This window comes from Schistocerca serialis, chromosome 11, assembly GCF_023864345.2.
Source record: "Schistocerca serialis cubense isolate TAMUIC-IGC-003099 chromosome 11, iqSchSeri2.2, whole genome shotgun sequence".
In the NCBI taxonomy this organism is placed as follows: Eukaryota; Metazoa; Arthropoda; class Insecta; order Orthoptera; family Acrididae; genus Schistocerca; species Schistocerca serialis.
This window is the reverse complement of record NC_064648.1, coordinates 203,332,873-203,355,325: the sequence shown is the minus strand read 5'-3', so window position 1 is coordinate 203,355,325 and position 22,453 is coordinate 203,332,873. Positions and strand designations below refer to the sequence as shown.

Here is a 22,453-nt window from a genome sequence, read left to right as displayed (position 1 = left end):
GATCTAATTTTCGTTCAAAAAATTACCAGTTCCTGTTCATAACCAGTGTCTAGAAAATCCTCTTTAGATGATAAGGGGATACTTTAAATGAGAGGTTAAATTACGTTTTACATATATGCAATGTCCTTCTGTCTACCAGCCCAAGACTTCGTTATATTCATTTTAAAATCAGAATTTGTAGTAGCTCCAAAAAAAACACGAGCAACTAGGTACCCTAGGAATCGACAATATTCTGTCCTAACTTCTCTATGTGGATGGAATGGATATCAAATTCCTGTTATATGCTCTTAACTGTAGCGTACATGAACATGGAAAACTGCCAGTTGATTTTGAGAGAAGCCTTATAATGCCCATCCGCAAAATTAAGAATGTCTTAAAAAGCGAAAATTACCGAAAAGTTCACCACCCAATAAGAACCTCCTTCGTCCTCGAACAGTTGGCGCCACATTCTCAGAAAATCAATTTGGTTCCAAAATAAAATTTAAAATCACTTTAGAGAGCCGTACGAAAGAAATTTAAGAATGTACATAGGTTTTGCAGATATATAGTAGGTGTGTGATAATATGAAAGTAGGAATAAACTTGATAGCTTTGAAAGCATTATAAAAACGAGATAGCACTTACTGGTTGGCATTGTACACAGGTAAAAACTTATATTCGCAAAGGAATCGAAGAAGAAAGTGGCGTGTCAGCAGCTACTTTTACTCCATACAAAGAGAAGACACCTAAACATGTGAGAGAACAGCTAGATATAGGTGTAGTGAAAGTGAACAACGTCTCGAACCCATGATAAATAAAACAGGTAAAGTTACAGGGAGATACTATAACATTAAAGTATATGAGGGCCAAAATCATAGATGAAGGCTTTTTGATAAAGCACGAGAAACCAGTGTTCCAGAGTATCTATGTGACAAGCTACTCATATCTCGAAACGAGTCACCTTTTTCAAATCTATCTGCTGAGGACCCCACACAGCAAAAACTCCAGCAGCTTCGTCTATGTTATGGTCCCAGTCTAAGTCGGACCTGAACGGAAGTCAGAGAGGGCTATATCTGTGACCTTCTGCATCTCGCGGAGAAACAGGACGAGCTGAGTTAATGCGACAGGAGTGCGTTTTGACCACTCAGCGGAAATGGGAGAATGTTGCCGTAACCCCGCCAACCGTGTACAATGTGTAATGTCAGCGCCAAGTGAATCTTTCCCCTGGAGCATGAGGTAGTAGAAACGACAATACGAGCAGTTACGGTTGTTTCTTATCGGGAAAATTAGAAAGACTTAACATCATACAGGTACTCCACTCCACACATAGTGAGCTACCTGGGTAGCAGCTTCTAATGTACAGCTGACCATTTTAGTGGGACCTTGCAGTTCTCAAGCCAATGGTGGAAGTCCTGGAAACTGCAGCCAAGCGTTTCGTAGAACAGGCTTCCTCTAGATTCAGAACCAGGAGGCACTATCAGTTCATCAGACACTGCTGCAGACTGTGAGCTTCGTCAGAACTCCATGAACAAGGCTTGTGTTCTCTATCTTCTCTGCCAGATGCTGGAATGATCCAAGCACGATCTCGGAGCTGCAACGACGGGCATTGTCGTTCCAATGTGTGCCACAATCTGCAGCAGGTGTATCCTGTTCCCTCAGTAGCTCCGAAATAGCCTCTACAACATGTCAAATGAGGAAATCGGGTGTGAAAAATGAGTGAAACTCGTGTTGCTCCCCAACCCTTGTTGCAATTTCTCTAAGTGTTACCATCATTCGCCATTCATTGGAATTGCCGACGATTTGTAGACCTCCAGCATTTTTGCGTTTGGCTAGTCCTCACACGGGACACAGCATGTCTCCAAACATGTGAAGTGAGTCACTTGTTGGTCAGAGGTATGGGTAAAACACCATGATCTCTCTCTGATCACTCTCTCTCCTTTTCATGGCGTCTACTCACTCAGTGTCAAGTGCATCAGTAATGATGAAAACTGTACATCCTGTAGAGGGGACAGAATACGCAGGAGAGGACGATACACGAGGCGTATGCTTGCTGTCTCTGGTACAAGACTGTGGAGAGCCCTCCAAACACACATATTCGCATAGTTTCTAATTGTTTGACCACAGTCAGGGTGAATTCCAGCTATGAACGGATGTCAGCTAACTCATCAGCATTCACTGTGGAGCTGCGTTGTGGTCGCTGCAGCTTTTTATAGAATAGCGAACAAATATCACTAAAATGAGCTAGCGGATTGTCTTTTAATTTTTGGATCAGTTAAGCTAAAGGTATAACTAATTACAGTTGAGAACTAGTATCTATTAACACAGCAGAAAAATCAGGGATAAAAATATATTAATTTTTGTTAAACGTCTTTTGAAGTTACACTAGCTAACAGACTCAAATACAGCTATAATTTGCGATAACATGTGCTTCACTAAGCAATCAACCAAAGTCCATTTACTAAAAAAATTTTTTTAGATGTAGCACTCGTAAATACCGAAAACTCTCCAAAATTTCCGTTTCTTCACGTTGATATACGCTGAAATTTGGGATGAAGGTGAGACAAGTAATAAAATCGTATAAAGTACACGTGTTGATTACAACTGACATTACAGCAGGTAACAGATTTTGCGAGGCAGTTATTAAATCACGGAAGTAGAGAACCACAACGAGATAGATCAGCACCAAATGACGCTATTAGACCTTGAAATACCCTAAGAAATTATGCAAAAGAATATTTACCTGGGTTTTCAGATCTTAATCGTAAAACATTGATTTCCAGATCGGGTCCTGCAAAAGAAATTCATACAAATCTCAATGGAAAAACTTAAAATATATTTTATTACTGACTATGGAATTGTTATTCGTTATCTAGACTTATATCAACAGGAAAAGAAAATTTACCTATAATGGAATCTGAGTCATTGCAATTTGCAGCTATGACTACGGCCACCAAAATGCAGATGAACCAACTAATGCTTCCGCAGAACATGACGCAAGGACTAAGATGTCGGACCCAAGTGTGCAGAACTTTTCCCACGAAATATTTACATCAGATTTACACACTGTTGCACAACCTGTAATTTTATGAACAAATAGAGTTACAAAATTGATATTCCTTTGCAAGCTGTATAGCATATTTATTACTGTAAATTAATGTTTTGATGTAACTTGGATTACGTCGTTCTAAGAGACAGATGTCAATTCGGTCAGCGCATTATATTTCTGTTTACATCTGATTAACTGCCAGAAAGTGCTCTCTAAATGACTTATAGTCTTTTGTCACACCTATACCAGTTGCACAGGTATCGGTATCAACTTAAGTTTCTTTAATGAAGCTGCTGTATAGTAGATAGTGTGCTAATGTTTCACACAGGTGGAGAGAGGGTTGGGGGTGTGTGTTGCCTGCAGCAAAGGCATCAGGTGGCTAAATGAGCCTCAGGCGTGTAAGGACAGGCCAGGGGGAGCTTCCCAGCGAGGTCGGGGGGAGAACTATTGTATTGGGAATATAACGGCGGCTACAGAGCTCTGTGTCGAATATGGCTGTTGCAAGCTTCTAGTCATGCGCTATGATGAACCTAAGACAGTTAAAAGCTGATCGCAGTGAGACGAGTTCAAAGGAACATAGGCCACGATTTTGCGATAGTTATTGTAAAAGCTACGAATTTTTATGATTGTGAAAATTATGATAGGTAGTAGAAAGTAATGACTAAGAACTGCTTTGAGCTTTTGTGGAAAAAGCAGATATTAAATGAATGCTAAGGAAGTCAGTAAATACTACAGAAGTCACATCTCAGTCATTTTATGTGTTCTAAATACTGCAGCAGATTTTAGAACAGTATGATGGTGTAAATGTGCCATTACTCTAAATTTGTGAAGGTTACACGTAATGGTAAAATAGCACGAGTTACGCGCTTCTGTCATCATGAATATTTGAAGTTTGATGATATTTAATCATTGGTGTATTCATTATGTAAATGCGCATTCATAATATTTCTAAATAAAAATTATGTGGTCAACACTGTGACTTTCTTCAGCGTCATATACACCGAAGAGCCAAAGAAACAGTTACACCTGCCTAAAATCGTGTAGTTCCCCAGCGAGCACGCAGATGATTCGCAACACGACATGGCAAGAACTCGACTAATGTCTGAAGTTGTGCTGAAGGGAACTGACACCATGAAACCAGCAGGGCTGTCCGTAAATCCGTGAGAGTGTGAGGGGATGGAAATCTCTTCTGAACAGCACGTTGCAAGCCATCCCAGATATGCTGAATAATGTTTATGTTTGGGAAGTTTGGTGGATAGCGAAACTGTTCAAACTAAGAAGAGTGTTCCTGGAGCCGTTCTGTAGCAATTTTGGACGTTTGGGGTGTGACATTGTCCTGCTGGAACTGCCCAAGTTTGTCGGGATCCGCAATGGACATCAATGGATGCAGGTGATCAGACAGGATGCTTACGTATGTGTCACCTGTCAGTGTCGTATCTGGACATATCAGGGGCCCCATATCACTCCAACTGCACATGCCCCACACCATTACAGAGCCTCCACCACCTTGGACAGTCCCCTGCTGAGATGCAGGGTCCATGGATTCATGAGGTTGTCTCCATACCCATAGACGTCCATCCTCTCGATATAATACGAAACGAGACTCGTTCGACCAGGCAACATGTTTCCAGCCATCAACAGTCCAATATCGGTGTTGACTGGCCCAGGCAAGGTGTAAAGCTTTGCGTCGTGCAATCATCAAGAGTACACGAATGGGTCTTCGGCTCTCAAAGTCCCTAACGATGATGTTTCGTTGAATGGTTCGCATGATCACACTTGTTGATGGCTCAGCATAGAAATCTGCAGCAGTTTGCGGAAGGGTTGCACTTCTGTCACACTGAACGATTCTCTTCAGTCGTCGTTGGTCCCGTTCTTGCAGGATCTTTTTCCGGCAGCAGTGATGTCGTAGATTCTTGTTTTGCCAGATTCCTGCTACTCGCGGAACACTCGTGAAATGGTCGCACAGGAAAATCCCAACTTCATCACCACATCGGAGCTGCTGTGTCCCATTGCTCGTGCGCTGACTATAACACCACGTTCAAACTCACTTAAATCTTGATAACCTGCCATTATAGCAGCAGTAACCGATCTACAAATGCACCAGACACTTGTTGTCTTACGTTGGCGTTGCGGACTGCAGCGCAGTATTCTGCCTTTTTATGTATCACTGTATTTGATCACGAATAGGTATACCAGGTACTTTGGCGCTTCAGTGTATAATAAACAGTGTACTCAATAATATCGTTGAGATGATGTGCAAAATGACAACTACTGGATTCATTACACACGTAATACCGACGTACAAATGTCTTGGACACTTCGCCAAGTACACCAGACGTCACACAGATTTCATTAGATCCAACAAACTGCCAACAAAAGTAACATTCATAGAGGAACTTGATGCACGGGCATGCACCATATAAGAGTAATAGGAACTGCTAGTAGCGCCTTTAGTTGGTTAGGAGTCGTCTGCTAATGCACGTAACTGACACGAACCGATAGAGGAAGACATAGAAGAGCTGTCGCGCTACAAGTCGTGGGAAACAGTTGAGAAAAAAAGAAAATGACTTGGTGCTTTCTTTAGTTTTCCTCGTTTTGATAACAAGCTCTTTTAAGAATGAGTAACGCTGAGAAGTTTACACCCGCGGTTACACCATGGGTAACAGAAGAAATACTTGAATTCATCGATGAAAGGAGGAAGTCCAAAAACGTTGAGGGAATTTCGGCAATACAGAAATACAAGTCGCTGAGGAAAGAGATAAACAGGAAGTGCAAAGAAGCTAAGACGAATTGGCTGCATGAAAATTGTGCAGAAATCGAAAAAGAAACGATTGTCGGAAGGACTGACTCAGCATATAGGAAAATCAAACCAATGTTTGGTGACATTAAAAGCAACGGTGGTAACATTAAGAGTGCAACGGGAATTCCACTGTTGAATGCAGAGGAGAGAGCAGATAGGTGGAAAGAATACATTGAAAGCCTCTATGAGGGTGAAGATTTGTCTGATGTGATAGAAGAAGAAACAGGAGTCGATTTAGAAGAGATAGGGAATCCAGTATTAGAATCACAATTTAAGAGAGCTTTGGTGGACTTAAAATCAAATAAGGCAGAGGGGATGGACCACATTCTATCATAATTTCTAAAATAATAGCGGAAGTGAAAGCAAAATGTCTATTGACGTTGGTGTGTAAAATGTATGAGTCTGGCGACATACCATCTGACTTTCAGAAAAATATCATCCACACAATTCCAAAGGCTGCAAGAGCTGACAAGTGCGAGAATTATCGCGTAATCAGCTTAATAGTTCATGCATCATCGTTGCTGACAGGAATGGAAAAGAAAATCGAGGATGTGTTAGGTGACGATCAGTTTGGCTTTAAGGAAACGTAAAGGCACCAGCGAGGCAATTCTGACGTTCCGGTTGATAATGGAAGCAAGACTAAAGAAAAAGCAAGAAACGTTCATAGGATTTGTCGACATGGAAAAAGCGTTCGACAGTGTAAAATGGTTCAAGATGTTCGAGAATTCTGAAAAAAATAGGGTTAATCTAAAGGGAGAGACGGCTAATATACTATATTTACAAGAGCAAAGAAAGTTATCAGGGAGGATAGGTTAAGAGAGGACGACCAAGAACGAAGTGCTTGGATTAAAAAGACAGGACTGTAGTCTTTCGCCCCTACTGTTCAATCTGCACATCGAAGAAGAAAAGAAAAGGAAAGGTCAGGACTAGAATTAAAATTCAAGGTGAAACGATATCAATGATACGATTTGCTGATGACATTGCTATCCTGATTGAAAGTGTAGAAGAATTACATAATTTGCTGAATCGGATGAACAGTCTAATGAGTGCAGAATATGGATTGTGAGTAAATAGAATAAAGAGGAAATTAATGAGAAGTAATTGAAATGAGAATAGTGAGGGGCCTAACATCAGGACTGATGCTCACGAAGTAGATGTAGTTAAGGGGTTCTACTAGCTAGGCGGCAAATTAACCAATGGTGGGTGGAGCAAAGAGGACATCAAAAGCAAACTAGCACTGGCAAAAAGGAGATTCCTAGTCAAGAGAAGCCTAGTAGTATAAAAATAGGCCTTAATTTGATAAAGAAATTTCTGAGACTGTACGTTTGGAGCGCAGCATTGTGTGGTAGTGAAACGTGGACGGTGGGAAAACTGGAACAGAAGGGAATCGAAGAATTTGAGAGGTAGTGCTGCAGACAAATGTTGAAAATTAGATGGGCTGATAAGGTAGGGATGGGGAGTTTGTGCGCACAATCGGACAGGAAAGGAATATGTGGAAAACACTGACAAGGAGAAGGTACCAGATGATAGGACATCTGTTAAAACATCAGGAAATGACTTCAATGACTTCCATAGCACTAGAGGGAGCTGTAGAGGGCAAAAACGGTAGAGAAAGAGATTGGGGTAAACATTAAAAATAATTGTGGGCGTAGGTTGGATGTGCTGCTCTGAGATGAAAGAGATTGGTACAAGAGAGGAATTGGTGGCGGGTCGCATCAAACCAGTCAGAAAGTCAGAAAAATAAAACAAAAAAGGACAGAGAACAGGATAGTGTCAAAATCCAGAAAGAGATACGTTCAGCACACGGCACGGTGATGGAGAAAACACGTAGAGACTTACCGGACACGTGTTACCCCGTTCCGCGCCGTAGCACCCTGCTCTATGGCGGTCAGCGGTCGCGAGTCGCTCCTTTTATACTTGGGCTGTGCACGGCTGGGCAGGGCTGCCACCTCCCACCCACTCTGTTCTCCGATTTCCCTCTACTCCATACCCCACTCCACATTCCCCTGCCGTTTCGTGCAGTGATAACGCGTGAGCACGTCTGACGTCCGAAGACTTGCTACGCGATGTCTGACAGTAACAAACGCCAAAGACACGTGACTTTTGTGGCGTTCACTAACTTTCAAGGTAAAGTTTGTCCAAACGATATGACCAAAAGTTCTAAAATATTTTGTTCTTACATATGATAAGTAAGTGTATCAAAATTTTGTATGAAACCATTCAGTGACCATACCACGTCTATATTGGGAAATGACAGAACAGGCCGAAATACTGAATTCGTTCTTTCGCAAGAGTTTCACGGCGGAGGATAGTGACATGGTCCCTCTTTTCTAGCATCGTACGAACGCCGAAATGCTAGATACTGGGATAAGCGATCGAGGAACCGAATAGGAACAAACGCTTAGTAGTAGGAGGGCGTGCGGACGAAGTCAGACATTACGCAAAAGAACTTGCTCCCCTACTACAGCAGTTTATCATTGGTCACTACAGAAACGAACAGTGTGTAGTGAAAAGGAAAAAGCGTAGGTCATTCCCATTTCCGCCGGTCGGTGTGGTCGAGCGGTTCTAGGCGCTTCAGTCTGATGACCTCAGATGTTAAGTCCCATAGTGCTCCATTCCCATTTCCACGAAGTGCCGTAGGAGAGATGCACAAAATTACATCCCCACATTGCCGACGTCTGTCTGTTGTGGAATTATGGCACGTGTTCTATGCTCACCTATTAGGTCTGTTCTTGAGAGCAAATAATCTCCTGTATAAAAATGAGCATGGATTCCAGAAATTGGGGTCTGATCGAATTTTCTCGTATTGAGAAGACAGAAGGAGGGATCTGTTATACTTGCTAAAAACAAAGATCGCACAAATATTTCTCTATTTAAAACAACGGGTTTCGACAGTATTTGCTGTCATCTTCATGTGTTAAAAAACCTTTTTTCTTATGAATCGCGTTCATTTTAAGTTGGACCTCTCGCCAAGTTGTCATATGTGACATTAGGAAAGTTTATATACAGGGAGTTACAAAAAGGTACGGCCAAACTTTCAGGAAACATTCCTCACACACAAAAAAAGAAAAGATGTTATGTGGATATGTGCCCGGAAACGCTTAATTTCCATGTTAGAGCTCATTTTAGTTTCGTCAGTATGTACTGTACTTACTCGATTCACCGCCATGATTTCATACGGGATACTCTGCCTGTGCTGCTAGAACATGTGCCTTTACAAGTACGACACAACGTGTGGTTCCTGCACGATGGAGCTCCTGCACACTTCAGTCGAAGTGTTCATACGCTTCTCAACAACAGATTCATTGACCGAGGCGGACCAATTCCGTGGCCTCCACGCTCTCCTGACCGAAACCCTCTTGACTTTCATTTATGGGGGCATTTGAAAGCTCTTGTCTACCCAACCCCGATACCCGGGACTCTTCGTGCTCGTATTGTGGACGGCTGTGATACAATACGCCATTCTCCAGCGCTGCATCAGCGCATCAGGGATTCCGTGCGACTGAGGGTGGATGCGTGTATCCTCGCTAACGGAGGACATTTTGTACATTTCCTGTAACAAAGTGTTTGAAGTCACGCGGGTACGTTCTGTTGCTGTGTGTTTCCATTCCGTGATTAATGTGATTTGAAGAGAAGTAATAAAATGAGCTCTAACATGGAAAGTAAGCGTTTCCGGACACATGTCCACATAACATATTTCCTATCTTTGTGTGTGAGGAATGTTTCCTGAAAGTTTGGCCGTACCTTTTTGTAACACCCTGTATATACCGCTCACAGATGGTTCTAACGTCACAAAAACGCAGCACTCGAAGCACATCTGTTTACATAAGCTGGACATTTTCTGAGATTAACTGGTCACTACTATAAGGTCCACAGCCCCGTAGATACCGCCGCTGCTGCGATGGCCCGGTAATCGACTCCAGAGATGCTCTTCACACAGTACTCCACTGCTGTTTAGCGAGAAGAAAAATAAGAGCCTAGCGCGTCTCGGACCAGATTTGTGACTGGATTCCCGACCTCCTTGCAGACAGAAGACAAAACGTCGCTTCTAATGGAACAGAACCGAAAGATCTGAATGTAATTTCAGGAGTACCCCAATGGAGTGTGACAGGACCGTTACTGTTTACAATATGTACAAAAATGATGTTGTATGTAACGTCGGCAGCTCCATTCGCGGATGATGCTCTTCTGTATAAGAAGGTAACAACTCCGAAAAAATGTCAAATTCTGCTGAATGTAACGCATTATGCATACTTAGGAGAAGAAATCTACTGCTGTGCAATTGGACTGTTGTTGACAAACTGCTGGAAACTGTAATTACCGTAAAGTAGCCGGTAGTAACCATCTAGGCACTTGGTCCACGTACACCATAATTACTCTACCACACTGTCTCCGCTAATTACTCTACCACACAAACATTAGGGTTGCACACGTCTGGTATGAGCCGTTCCGATGGGGGGGGGGGGGGGGGGGGGTCCAGAACCGCACAATTACCCTGGATTCGGTGCGGGGCGGGCGGTGGAGTGGGTGGACTGCTGTAGCCTGTTGTGGGTTTGTGAACCACTGAGGGCTATGGCGGGGACGAAGAGTCTCCGTCGTTTCTAGGTCCGCAGTTAAGTACATACATATATGCATACATACAGTCACCTGGAACGACCTTAAGTGGAGTGACAACATATAGAAAAAATAGTAAGAAAAGCAGATGTCTGACTCACATTCACAAATGTCTTAAAAAACCGTAATTCATCCACGAAATTAGTGCCTTACTGGATACTTCTTGGAGTTATTTTTCAGTATTGTTTATTAGTGTGGGATCCCTACCAAGTCGGATTAACAGAAGAAGTTGACAGGACGCAAACAAGAGCGGCGCGTGACGTCACCCGATCATACTGTTAGACAGCGATCGTTGCAGAGGCATCCAACAACCCCCAGTGGCCGACGCTACAAGAGGGGTGTTGAGGTTTCCTGTTGACATTCCGAGAGAGTTCGTTCCAGGAGGACTCAGATAACGTATCAGTCGCTCCATCATACGTCTAGCGAAATGACAGCAGCGAGAAAATTAGAGAAATTAGAGCAAATATAAAAGTTTATTTTCAACCATTCTTTCCACGCGCTATTCGCGAATGGAAGGGGGAAGAGGCATGAGACAGTTGTAGCTGAAGCACCCTCTGGCGCACACCGTAGATGTAGATGACGTTAATGGGGTAGAAATGCGGGTACTGCAGCCACACCACGTGAAACATTCAGCTGTCAAGTGTGAGTTGCGTAAAACGCAGCCCAGAGTTTTCGCTGCAGAAGCAGGAGGTGACCGTGAACGTATCTGGGACCGTTCAACCCGAGATAACCTCTCGACAGTACGACTTCTTCCTCGACGCGATTCAGCCTCGTATTGGCTGCACACTGCTTCCTGGTCTGTATCCTGCACCGTACTTTGCTAAATGTAATTTTCAGAAGAAGTAAGATTAGGCTTTAGGGTCCCGTCGACTCCGAGCTCATTAGCCACGGAATGCTATCTTGGACAATGTGCAGCATAGGGAAACAAATTGACCGAGCGCTTTCAAAGGGATTGCCGCATACGCTGAAACTTCCCCTATGAATGTAAAGAATGACTGTGCTAGTAAAACTTCTACGTTACTTGATTTTCAAACACCAGAGTGAAAATGAACGTTCTGAGACTGTTTTCTCCTCATCTCCTTATCCACATCATTTCTAAACTGGCGCACAATATTTTAGCGCAACGCAATCTGACTTTTAATAATCCCTACAAAAAAATAGCCCTGACTAACAATAATCTATACCCTTCATGAATCTCTTACCTCACAAAAATCTTCGTTAGTCCAACTACTGCAATACAGCGAGCGCCAGTACTGCCAGCTAAATAAAAGATTCTAACTACTGAAGGCACTAACTACTGATACACATATAGTTAGCAAATGAAAGATTCTGATAGAGAACAGACAATGTATTTACCTTAATAGTGTTCAAAAGTCATAATACAGTACAACCTCGTTAGCGCGAACTCGCATAAGACGAACTCGCGGTTAACGCAAAAAAAATATTGGTCCCGCCAGGAATACATTAGTTCGTATGATATGTTTTATCGGTTAACACGAATTTCGGTTAAGGCGAATTTCGAACTCTGTTTCAGTTCTTAGCGTAATTAAATTTCACTGTAACACGAACTTCCGATATTTGAGTATTCTAAAGCGTATTTTTTTCCGAAATGAATGTAGGAAATGTAGCTACAAAGCTAAATATACTTGTTGTTGACTCGTTTTTAACGTATTGTGGGTCGGTAGCTGCGATTATCATATCAATAATCAGCGTATGCTGTACATTGTAAGATATTCAATAATGTGTGCAGCAGCATTTAAGAATGTACTCAATGCCAGATTTGACAGGTGTTCTGTTAGTCGTAGCCATATCGAGTTGGAATACTGAATAGAAACTACAGGTACAACCAGTACCGTAGCACGCGAAAATGGCAAAGAGGAAACAGACAGCTCTAAATGTACAGTTAAAGCTTAAGATTGTAGACGAAGTGGACCGTGGTACCAAGAAAACAGCAATTGCAGAGCAGTTTGGAATACCTAAATCTACTTTATTTACGATTATTAAGAATCGAGAAAAAATTATTAATGCTGCGGCATCAGGTTCTGGAAACAAATCTAAACGACTTCGTTCCGCCAAGTATGAAGTCATCGAGACGTTACTGCTAGAATGGTTCAATCATATGCGTGCATCTAACATACCTTTAACAGGCCCTGTGATTCAGTCAAAAGCAAATGATATTGCTAAAGATACGGGCATCGAAGACTTTCGTTGTTCTGCTGGTTGGTTGTATCGGTTCCAAAAGAGACATTCAATTTCACCTGTACAAATTTGTGGTGAAGCAAATGAAGTTGGTGAAGAAAGTGCGGACAGCTGGTTGCATGAATTCAACCGAGTGAGGGAAAAGTATGCCTCGTGTGATGTGTTTAACATGGATGAAACTGGATTTTTCTACAATCTTTTTCCAAATCACACCCTAAGGATAAAAGGGTGATAAGTGTCACGGTGGAGAACGAAGCAAACAACGTGTGACTGTTGTACTGTGCTGTAATGCTGACGGCAGTGAGAAGTTTCGTCCCAGGATTATTGGTAAATCCGAGAAACCACGTTGTTTTAAAAACATAAATATGGACACTTTATCTTGCATTACTCTCACCACAAGAAAGCTTGGATCGATGGCACATCGTTTCGCAAGTGGCTTCTTCGTTTCAACAGTCGAATGGTTACTCAAAATAGACATGTTCTTCTTACATTGGACAGATGTACTGCCCATAACATTCATAATCTGGACCTATCCAACATAAAGGGTCAGTTTTTTTTTTCACCCAACGCCACAAGCCGCCTTCAGCCTTTGGACCAAGGCATTATCTCTCTCATAAAGAGAGCTTATCGTAAGCGACTTCTAAGAGCTGCAATTCGTGCTGCTGAAAGCAATAGTGCAACCCCAAATTGGAATCTGCTTGACGCAATAGAAGCCATCGCAGCAGCCTGGAGCTCAGTATCGCCACATCATATAGGGAAGTGCTTTAATAGAGCCTGTAGACATAGTAACACTGAAGATGCCCACGAGTTAGAAGATGCCACTTCACCTGATGAATGGACAGTTCTGAAGGACGTTGCGAACCCTGGGATTAGTTTCTAAAAACTCATTAGTCTAGGCGACTACGTTGCCGTACGTGCTTCTGTGGAATCGGATGTGCCAAAAGCTGTGAAGGAGGTGCAAGAAGGGCCATCAGAAGAAAGTGAAGAGGAAGAGAATGCAGATACCATTCCACCTACCCGTCAGGAGATGTTTACAGCCTTGGACTGTTTAAAACGGTTCGCTTCAACATCCGACGTCACTGCTGGGTTTACGGACGCTATCATTACAGCTGGTTGTGAAATAACAAAATAATAGCGTTCCCATGAACGTCAGCGAACCATGACCGAATTTTTTCCAAGAAAGGAACGTACATAATTTTCGAGTACTTGGATTTTACAATCACTTTATAGTGTTTCAAGTGTACAATAACGCGATTGATAGTGTAGTGTATTACACATTAGTGTACTGCTGTACATGTACACTTATTAAAATCTGTCTTTTTCACTTAACACAATTTTTTTTAACACGAACTCCTGATTTTTCGGTCCCTTCGGATTCGTGTTAAATTCTTGACATCCAGTTTAACAGATTTCCTTTTTCTGACGGACGCACGTCCAGATCGTCCGCTCATATTAACATCTCCAAACTCTGGGATTTCTCCCACCCATCCATCACTCCTGGCGGCTCACCTCCCACTGCCCAACGCTACGCGCTCTTCACATCCAACTGCCCAACTGGCGAATAACTTCCAACAATGAGTCCAGCCAGCCACAGACTGCACACAGCGCAGTCAGTGATTTCAATACCGAGTGCTGCATAGCGCTACCAACATACAAACCTAAACAACCTACTTACAACGCTTATCATTCGTTGCTTGTGGTGCCATCCAGCTCAAGAAGAGAAAAAATCAAATCCGGTGGCATTCTACACGGAATGGGGAGATTATGCATGAAAAGCAAGTACACTATGGCTCCAGAGAAAGCTACAGTGCAGCCCGATAGTAAAACTACACAATGTAAGTATTCACAGAAAGCACGAAATATGATACTTAGGGCTACATACTGCCGATCGACTGACGTTTAACCGAGACTTAAAACATGCAACTGATCAAGCAGGAAATCTTGAAAACTCGCACGCATCAGCAGAATTACAGACTGCGGCTGCAAACTGTACGAATCTACCACTCAGCTTAGTTTGAATCAATAGTCCGAGACTAGTCATATACGTACTGTATACTTTAAAATATTGAAAGAAATATTTATTGCTTTTGATGACTTTTTGTATCAGGTTCTGTATTTTTCACTTTTTTTTGTATTTTTCGGTAGAACGTAACCCAAAAATTTAAGTTTTAATACTAAATGTGGCTTTACGCAATGAATTTGTTTTTCATATTTTGATGTTCAGGATCACTCTTACATAACTATACTGCATATTTTTAAAAAGTATGGTGTCAACAAAAGTGAATGATAGTTAACAAATACCGTATTTTTTTAAAGAAAATTTGTGGTGCTCTCTGTGTACACATTACGAAAAATTTTCAGGTTCTTGGCCGTACCTATATGTCAGAACGTTATTTAAAAATGACGTTGTTGATGAATTTGACAAAAGTTAACGAAATTTGTCCTTCTTGTGGTGGGGATAAAGTACATCCCCTTCGCAGTATGCGATATGGAAAACACGTTGGTATTGCTAGGGTGAAAGCTTTTTAAATAAAACAAACATTGAAACTTCCTGGCAGATTAAAACTGTGTGCTGGACCGAGACTCGAATTCAGGACCTTTGCCTTTCGCGGGCAAGTGCTCTACCAACTGAGCTACCCAAGCACGACTCACGCCCCTTCAGTTTTAATCTGCCGGGATGTTTCATATCAGCGCACACTCCGCTGCAGAGTGAAAATCTCATTCTGGAAACATCCCCAAGGCTGTGGCTATGCCATGTCTCCGCAATATCCTTCCTTTCAGGGGTGCTAGTTCTGCAAGGTTCGCAGGAGAGCTTCTATAAAGTTTGGAAGATAGGAGACGAGATAATGGCAGAAGTAAAGTTGTGAGGACGGGGCGTGAGTCGTGCTTGGGTAGGTCAGTTGGCAGAGTCCTTGCCCGTGAAAGGCAAAGGTCCCGAGTTCGAGTCTCGGTCCGGCACACAGCTTTAATCTGCCAGGAAGTTTCATATCAGCGCACTTTCCGCTGCAGAGTGAAAATCTCATTCTGAAAACAAACACTACTAATAACTTACAGTTTTATTCTTCACGCCTGCATATTCAACTCTCACTATAGTCACCATGGCGACAAACACATTTCTCTCCACAAGAGAACAGTTTGTTGAGATCGTCATTGTAGTATGTCTGACTTTGTTGGTTGTTCCATAACCTCACCTCTGCATCCATCACTTCTTCACTATCAAAGTGAAGTCCTTGAGGGTGCTCTTTAACTTTCGGAAGAAGATAAAAACCCCTTGAGGCCTAGTCGGGACAGAAAGGAGGATGATCGATGACAATGAATCCAAGGCATCAGATTGATGCAGATGTCGTGGTGCTCGTGTGTGGTGTGGCGCTGTGATATTGAAGGAAAAGGTGCTCCACGTGCGGACATCCTCTTAAAATTTGAAACTCGATTACAGCGCTCTGTTCCTGGTGCAACGACCTAGTTATGTTACACACTGTATTGTTAAACGCTGCAATTCGGAACCCTCTATCGCCAGAGGGCTGAAACTACGGAGGCATGAATATAGATGTAGAATGTTAACAACGTTTGTTTTATTTTTTTAAAAATTCAGTGTTTTCACGTGAAAATTTCGGAGTCACTACTTTTCGGACTTTGTCTCACAGCGATCAGAATAGAACAGTTGCTAGGGGAGGGCAAAGGAGGGCCCTGCTCCGACTGTACGGGGCTTTCGGCACGTGTTTTCACCTTTTACAACACGAAGGGTACATGACACTTGCTGTCTCCATCCAAGTTTAAGATTTTAAAGACTAGTGGAAATAATGGAAATTATGTGGGAAGATTTCAGGGACAGCCGCCAACTATAACAGTGGCGACTCAGTGGGTGGCAGTGCAGGTGGGCAGTCAGTGTCAAAGGCCGTACAGTGTTCTCATTTCTCCCCGACATCCGGGAGCGGTTCCAAATAAGCCACGTAGACCCGAGTCGAGGCATAGTGCACTTTTTAACGCGACACGACTTCTACCCAATGCATCCACATCGAATGCTTCTCAGTCAGCGGACTTTGGTCCTGTGGGGAAAATACTGACCATTTATTTCTAAAATGCACAGAGATATGGGGACATAAACACAATTGACACACGACGACATCCGAGAATCCATTAGAGAGCCAGATAAAACGCAAATATCAACAGACAGGCCAACAGTACACAGTCGTTTAATGAACAAAGTAAGAGCATATGGACTATCAGACCAATTGTGTGATTGGATTGAGGAGTTCCTAGATAACAGGACGCAGCATGTCATTCTCAATGGAGAGAAGTCTTCCGAAGAAAGAGTGATTTCAGGTGTGCCGCAGGGGTGTGTCATAGGACCGTTGCTATTCACAATATACATAAATGACCTTGTGGATGATATCGGAAGTTCACTGAGGCTTTTTGCGGATGATGCTGTGGTGTATCGAGAGGTTGTAACAATGGAAAATTGTACTGAAATGCAGGAGGATCTGCAGCGAATTGACGCATGGTGCAGGGAATTGCAATTGAATCTGAATGTAGACAAGTGTAATGTGCTGCGAATACACAGAAAGATAGATCCTTTATCATTTAGCTACAAAATAGCAGGTCAGCAACTGGAAGCAGTTAATACCATAAATTATCTGGGAGTACGCATTAGGAGTGATTTAAAATGGAATGATCATATAATGTTGATCGTCGGTAAAGCAGATGCCAGACTGAGATTCATTGGAAGAATCCTAAGGAAATGCAATCCGAAAACAAAGGAAGTAGGTTACAGTACGCTTGTTCGTCCACTGCTTGAATACCGCTCAGCAGTGTGGGATCCGTACCAGATAGGGTTGATAGAAGATATAGAGAAGATCCAACGGAGAGCAGCGCGCTTCGTTACAGGATCATTTAGTAATCGCAAAAGCGTTACGGAGATGATAGATAAACTCCAGTGGAAGACTCTGCAGGAGAGACGCTCAGTAGCTCGGTACGGGCTTTTGTCAAAGTTTCGAGAACATACCTTCACCGAAGAGTCAAGCAGTATATTGCTCCCTGCTACGTATGTCTCGAGAAGAGACCATGAGGATAAAATCAGAGAGATTAGAGCCCACACAGAGGCATACCGACAATCCTTCTTTCCACGAACAATACGAGACTGGAATAGAAGGGAGAACCGATAGAGGTACTCAAGGTACCCTCCGCCACACACCGTCAGGTGGCTTGCGGAGTATGGATGTAGATGTAGATGTAGATATGCTCAATGCAGAGAAAGGAGAACAAAATGATAACACTCACTCTGACAATGAGAGTGGTTAGTTAATGAGAGATGAAGTGGAATGAAAAAACGAGACACACAACACTCAGCAGGTTGATGGCAATCAGTTCCCAGGAAGTAACATGTGTAAACTAAAACTAGCGATAACCCGGCCAGATTGCGTCCTACATTGTCGCGCTAAACTTGTAGTAGCTACAGCTTAGAAGTAGTAGCACTACACCATTAGATCGTATGTAAGCAAAATACACTAGCCACACAGAACGATAAAAGGACTTGAATGGAATATAGATTAGGACAGATTACCATGGAAGTGGGATTCATGGTAAGGACTCCAGGTTCATGCTGAGATGCTTCGCTACCGTCAGCACTTCACTGGTATCACACATCAGTGTGTCTAACAGAGACAAATTAAGTGTACCATCAACTTCCTCGCATTTGTGATGGCACTAGTGGTGGGCTCTCACACATTCTAACCTGTCCTTTATTTCACCTCTGTAATGAAATAATTTTACCTTAATTCTTCCAGTTTCTAAGTCTAACATTACTTTTTAAAGTTTTTAATTAATTGTAAAATCATAAGTATATACCAAGATAGAATAAAACCATCCTTTGTACGACTTGTAAGAAAACTGAATCACACAAACGATCCATTTTGTTTGCAAGGAAATGAGCTATCAATAAAGATAAATGTACATTCCACGTAGTTTGAGATAAGAACTGTGGAGCTACAAAACTGCGAGGATCTTGTTTGCTACTTTCACTCGCTGTTCAAAATAGTCCCTGACTTTTTTATGGGCGTAAGAACGATTGATTTAGAGGGGCAAGTCTTGATGCTACACTGTACCAAATCAAGAACACAACAGCACAACTATTTGAGAATGGCTGTTGTCATCTTGGAAGATGCGAGTGTCCACAGCATACTCATCGTGATATGTAGAAGAATGGAGAACACCGGAACATCTGGAATGTTGACATGAATCAATGAACTTAACTAACGATACGAAAATCTCTCCCAAAACATCACAGAACCACCTGAAGTCGACTCTGGTGTGTCTCATGTTCGTCTGATGCCAGTTCTACACCGTCGTTGTTGTGGTCTTCAGTCCAAAGTGTGGTTTGATGTGGTTTGATGCTATTCTCCACACTACTGTGTCCAGTGTAAGCCACATCTTATTATGCAACTACAGCAAACTAAGTCCATTTGAACCTGCTTACTGCATTCCAACTTTTGTTTCCCTCTATAAGTTGTACGCTCCACACCTTCTGCCATTACCATACCCAATGTACTCTTTTGCTCAAGTTGTGCCATCTCTTATTCAGAAATGCTCTGTACTTTATGTCTTCTCTATTTTGACCATCACTACGTACTTTGGTACCTTAAAAGCAAAACACAGCTACTACCTCACCTGTTTCATTTTCTAATCTAATTATCTCAGTATCGCCTAATTTAATTCAACTACAGTTAATTGCCCTAGTTTTATTTTCGTTGAATTACATTTTATAATCATGTTTCAAGACTGTTATACATACAGTTACTTTGCTCTGCCAAATCCTTCGTAGTCACTAACAGAATCGCAGTGTCATCGAAAAGATTTAAAGATTTTAATTCTTCTACCTCAACTTTAATTACCTTTCCTAATTTGTCCTTGGTTTCCTTCGAAAATTGCACAGTGTAGTGTCTGAATATCGTTACAAACAATCTAACCACCTGTCACAATCCCTTCTCAAATACAGCTTCTCTTTCTTGTCTTTTGGCTCTTATAACTGAGGTCTGATTTCTGCACAAGTCGTAAATAACATTTCGATTCATGGTTTTTACCCTTGTTACGCTCAAAATTTGAAAGACTGTAGTAAAGTCAACTTTCTGAAAAGCTACCTCTACAATTTCCATAACTGCAGCTTTGCCTTCCTTCAACTTATTTTGTTGACTTTGCAGTAGAACTTGTTTTGCATAGCTTGTTCCATTAGTTTTAGATTCTGATGTAAAAATTTTAAGTCAATGTTTTGCAATCGCAACATGTTAAACTGATGTTTCGATAGTGTTTACATCTGTCAGCACTTGCCTTCTTTGGATTTGAAATTATTACATTCTTCCTGAAGTATGAGGGTTTTTTTTTTTTTTTTTTTGGGTCATCAGTCTACTGACTGGTTTGATGCGGCCCGCAACGAATTCCTTTCCTGTGCTAACCTCTTCATCTCAGAGTAGCACTTGCAACCTACGTCCTCAATTATTTGCTTGACGTATTCCAATCTCTGTCTTCCTCTACAGTTTTTGCCCTCTACAGCTCCCTCTAGTACCAAGGAAGTCATTCCCTCATGTCTTAGCAGATGTCCTATCATCCTGTCCCTTCTCCTTATCAGTGTTTTCCACATATTCCTTTCCTCTCCGATTCTGAGTAGAACCTTCTCATTCCTTACCTTATCAATCCACCTAATTTTCAACATTCGTCTATAGCACCACATCTCAAATGCTTCGATTCTCTTTTGTTCCGGTTTTCCCACAGTCCATGTTTCACTACCATACAATGCTGTACTCCAGACGTACATCCTCAGAAATTTCTTCCTCAAATTAAGGCCGGTATTTGATATTAGTAGACTTCCTTGGCCAGAAATGCCATTTTTGCCATAGCGAGTCTGCTTTTGATGTCCTCCTTGCTCCGTCCGTCATTGGTTATTTTACTGCCTAGGTAGCAGAATTCGTTAACTTCATTGACTTCGTGACCATCAATCCTGATGTTAAGTTTCTCGCTGTTCTCATTTCTACTACTTCTCATTACCTTCGTCTTTCTCCGATTTACTCTCAAACCATACTGTGTACTCATTAGACTGTTCATTCCGTTTGGCAGATCATTTAATTCTTCTTCAATTTCACTCAGGATAGCAATGTCATCAGCGAATCGTATCATTGATATCCTTTCACCTTGTATTTTAATTTCACTCCTGAACCTTTCTTTTATTTCCATCATTGCTTACTCGATGTACAGATTGAAGAGTAGGGGCGGAAGGCTACAGCCTTGTCTTACACCCTTCTTAATACGAGCACTTCGTTCTTGATCGTCCACTCTCATTATTCCCTCTTGGTTGTTGTACATATCGTATATGACCCGTCTCTCCCTATAGCTTTCTCCTACTTTTTTCAGAATCTCGAACAGCTTGCACCATTTTATATTGTCAAACGCTTTTTCCAGGTCGACAAATCCTATGAAAGTATCTTGATTTTTCTTTAGCCTTGCTTCCATTATTAGCCGTAACGTCAGAATTGTCTCTCTCGTCCCTTTACTTTTCCTAAAGCCAAACTGTTCGTCACCTAGCGCATTCTCAAATTTTATAGGGTATTCCACATTTATCATTAAGGCTACAAACCTGTGGAACAATTTTGTCATGTCTGGCTCTCTGGAGGATCTCAATAATTCTGAGGGAATGACTTCCACACAGAATTATTGATGCATCTCGTGTCTCCCGGTTTTCTGTCAACTTCTTCTCGCAGGATGATGTCTTTTTCTAAAACTGACCTGAAGTTCTTTCCCTTATATTCCTTTCGTTATCTACCATCTATTCACTTAGTTACACGTTCGTTCTACCTCCATTGCATACTCCGTACAGTTTTAATGCAGTCTGTTCTCATATACATCTGTTTGGCTTCTGGTGTCTCCCGGTACTTCCCAATCTTCACCACTGCGTTGCCCCATGAAAAAGATTTAGCTTTTTAATGGTTTCCACTTTAAAAAGTCATGTATCGCTGCTATAGTTCATAAGTCATTACATAGCCAGGTTGTTAACTCTCCTTTTTAAACACTCAAATGCTTAGTACTGAAAACCCTATCAGTCTTACCAAAAGTGTGCCACATCGTTGATGTTTGTGTATTTATTAGCAAGCCATCCAATCATTTTCTTCTACATATTACAAAATACGTTTGAATTTTCTCCGTAACTTCGTCGCCAATCTATACTGTCTATTTTTGACGTATTCTTTATAAATTGTTCTATCTAATTACAACTGGTTTTGTAACATTATGTGATTGCACTACCATTTTAAATCATTCACTAACCGAGCAGTCGCTCGCAACAACTACCGTTAACAAATAACGTTGCGAGAATGTAAAAAAACGAACGTCCTGTGACGTGACGTGTTTATTGTGGAAGCGGCGTCAGAGATGCAGTGAGCTATTGACTTTGAAAGCCGCTGCGCGAAAGGCGGACAAAAGAAGAACATTTTTATACATTCTTTTTATGCACGAGATATTTTCGATGAACAGTTACTCGCTCTCCTGTGTTTTGTAATTTCTGTCGGACACGCACGTCTTGCCACTGTATTATTATTGTTTAAAAAAATATGGGTCTAGTGAAGCAGGGGATACAACCCGTCGGCTCTGACGTCATACATTAGTCATAGTAATGTCTTCACTTCGAGGCATAGATAATAAAACAGTTCTGTGCTCCGGATAAGCGCTATCATTGTACATTAAAATAATTATTCGTAATGATGCTGAGGTAATTTGGAGTATTAGTTTGTTATTGGAGAACAATATTTAGTGTCTTATTTTCATTATAGGAATGGA

At 41.8% G+C, this 22,453-nt stretch overlaps 1 protein-coding gene across 3 annotated transcripts in view; it reads right to left on the bottom strand.

Annotated features, from left to right (window-relative positions):
- LOC126426847 (ankyrin repeat and KH domain-containing protein 1-like) overlaps positions 1–7,794 on the bottom strand; it is a 43,998-nt gene extending 36,204 nt beyond the window's left edge. For all 3 annotated transcript variants that reach the window (XM_050088866.1, XM_050088867.1, XM_050088868.1), the window contains exons 1-3: positions 7,664–7,794; positions 2,881–3,053; positions 2,719–2,766 (exon numbers count right to left, since the gene is read on the bottom strand). In XM_050088866.1, coding sequence (XP_049944823.1) covers positions 2,719–2,766; positions 2,881–2,968 — 136 coding nt within the window. In that variant the 5' untranslated portion in view covers positions 2,969–3,053; positions 7,664–7,794. The remainder of the gene's footprint in view (positions 1–2,718; positions 2,767–2,880; positions 3,054–7,663) is intronic.
- Positions 7,795–22,453: the final 14,659 nt, after the last annotated feature.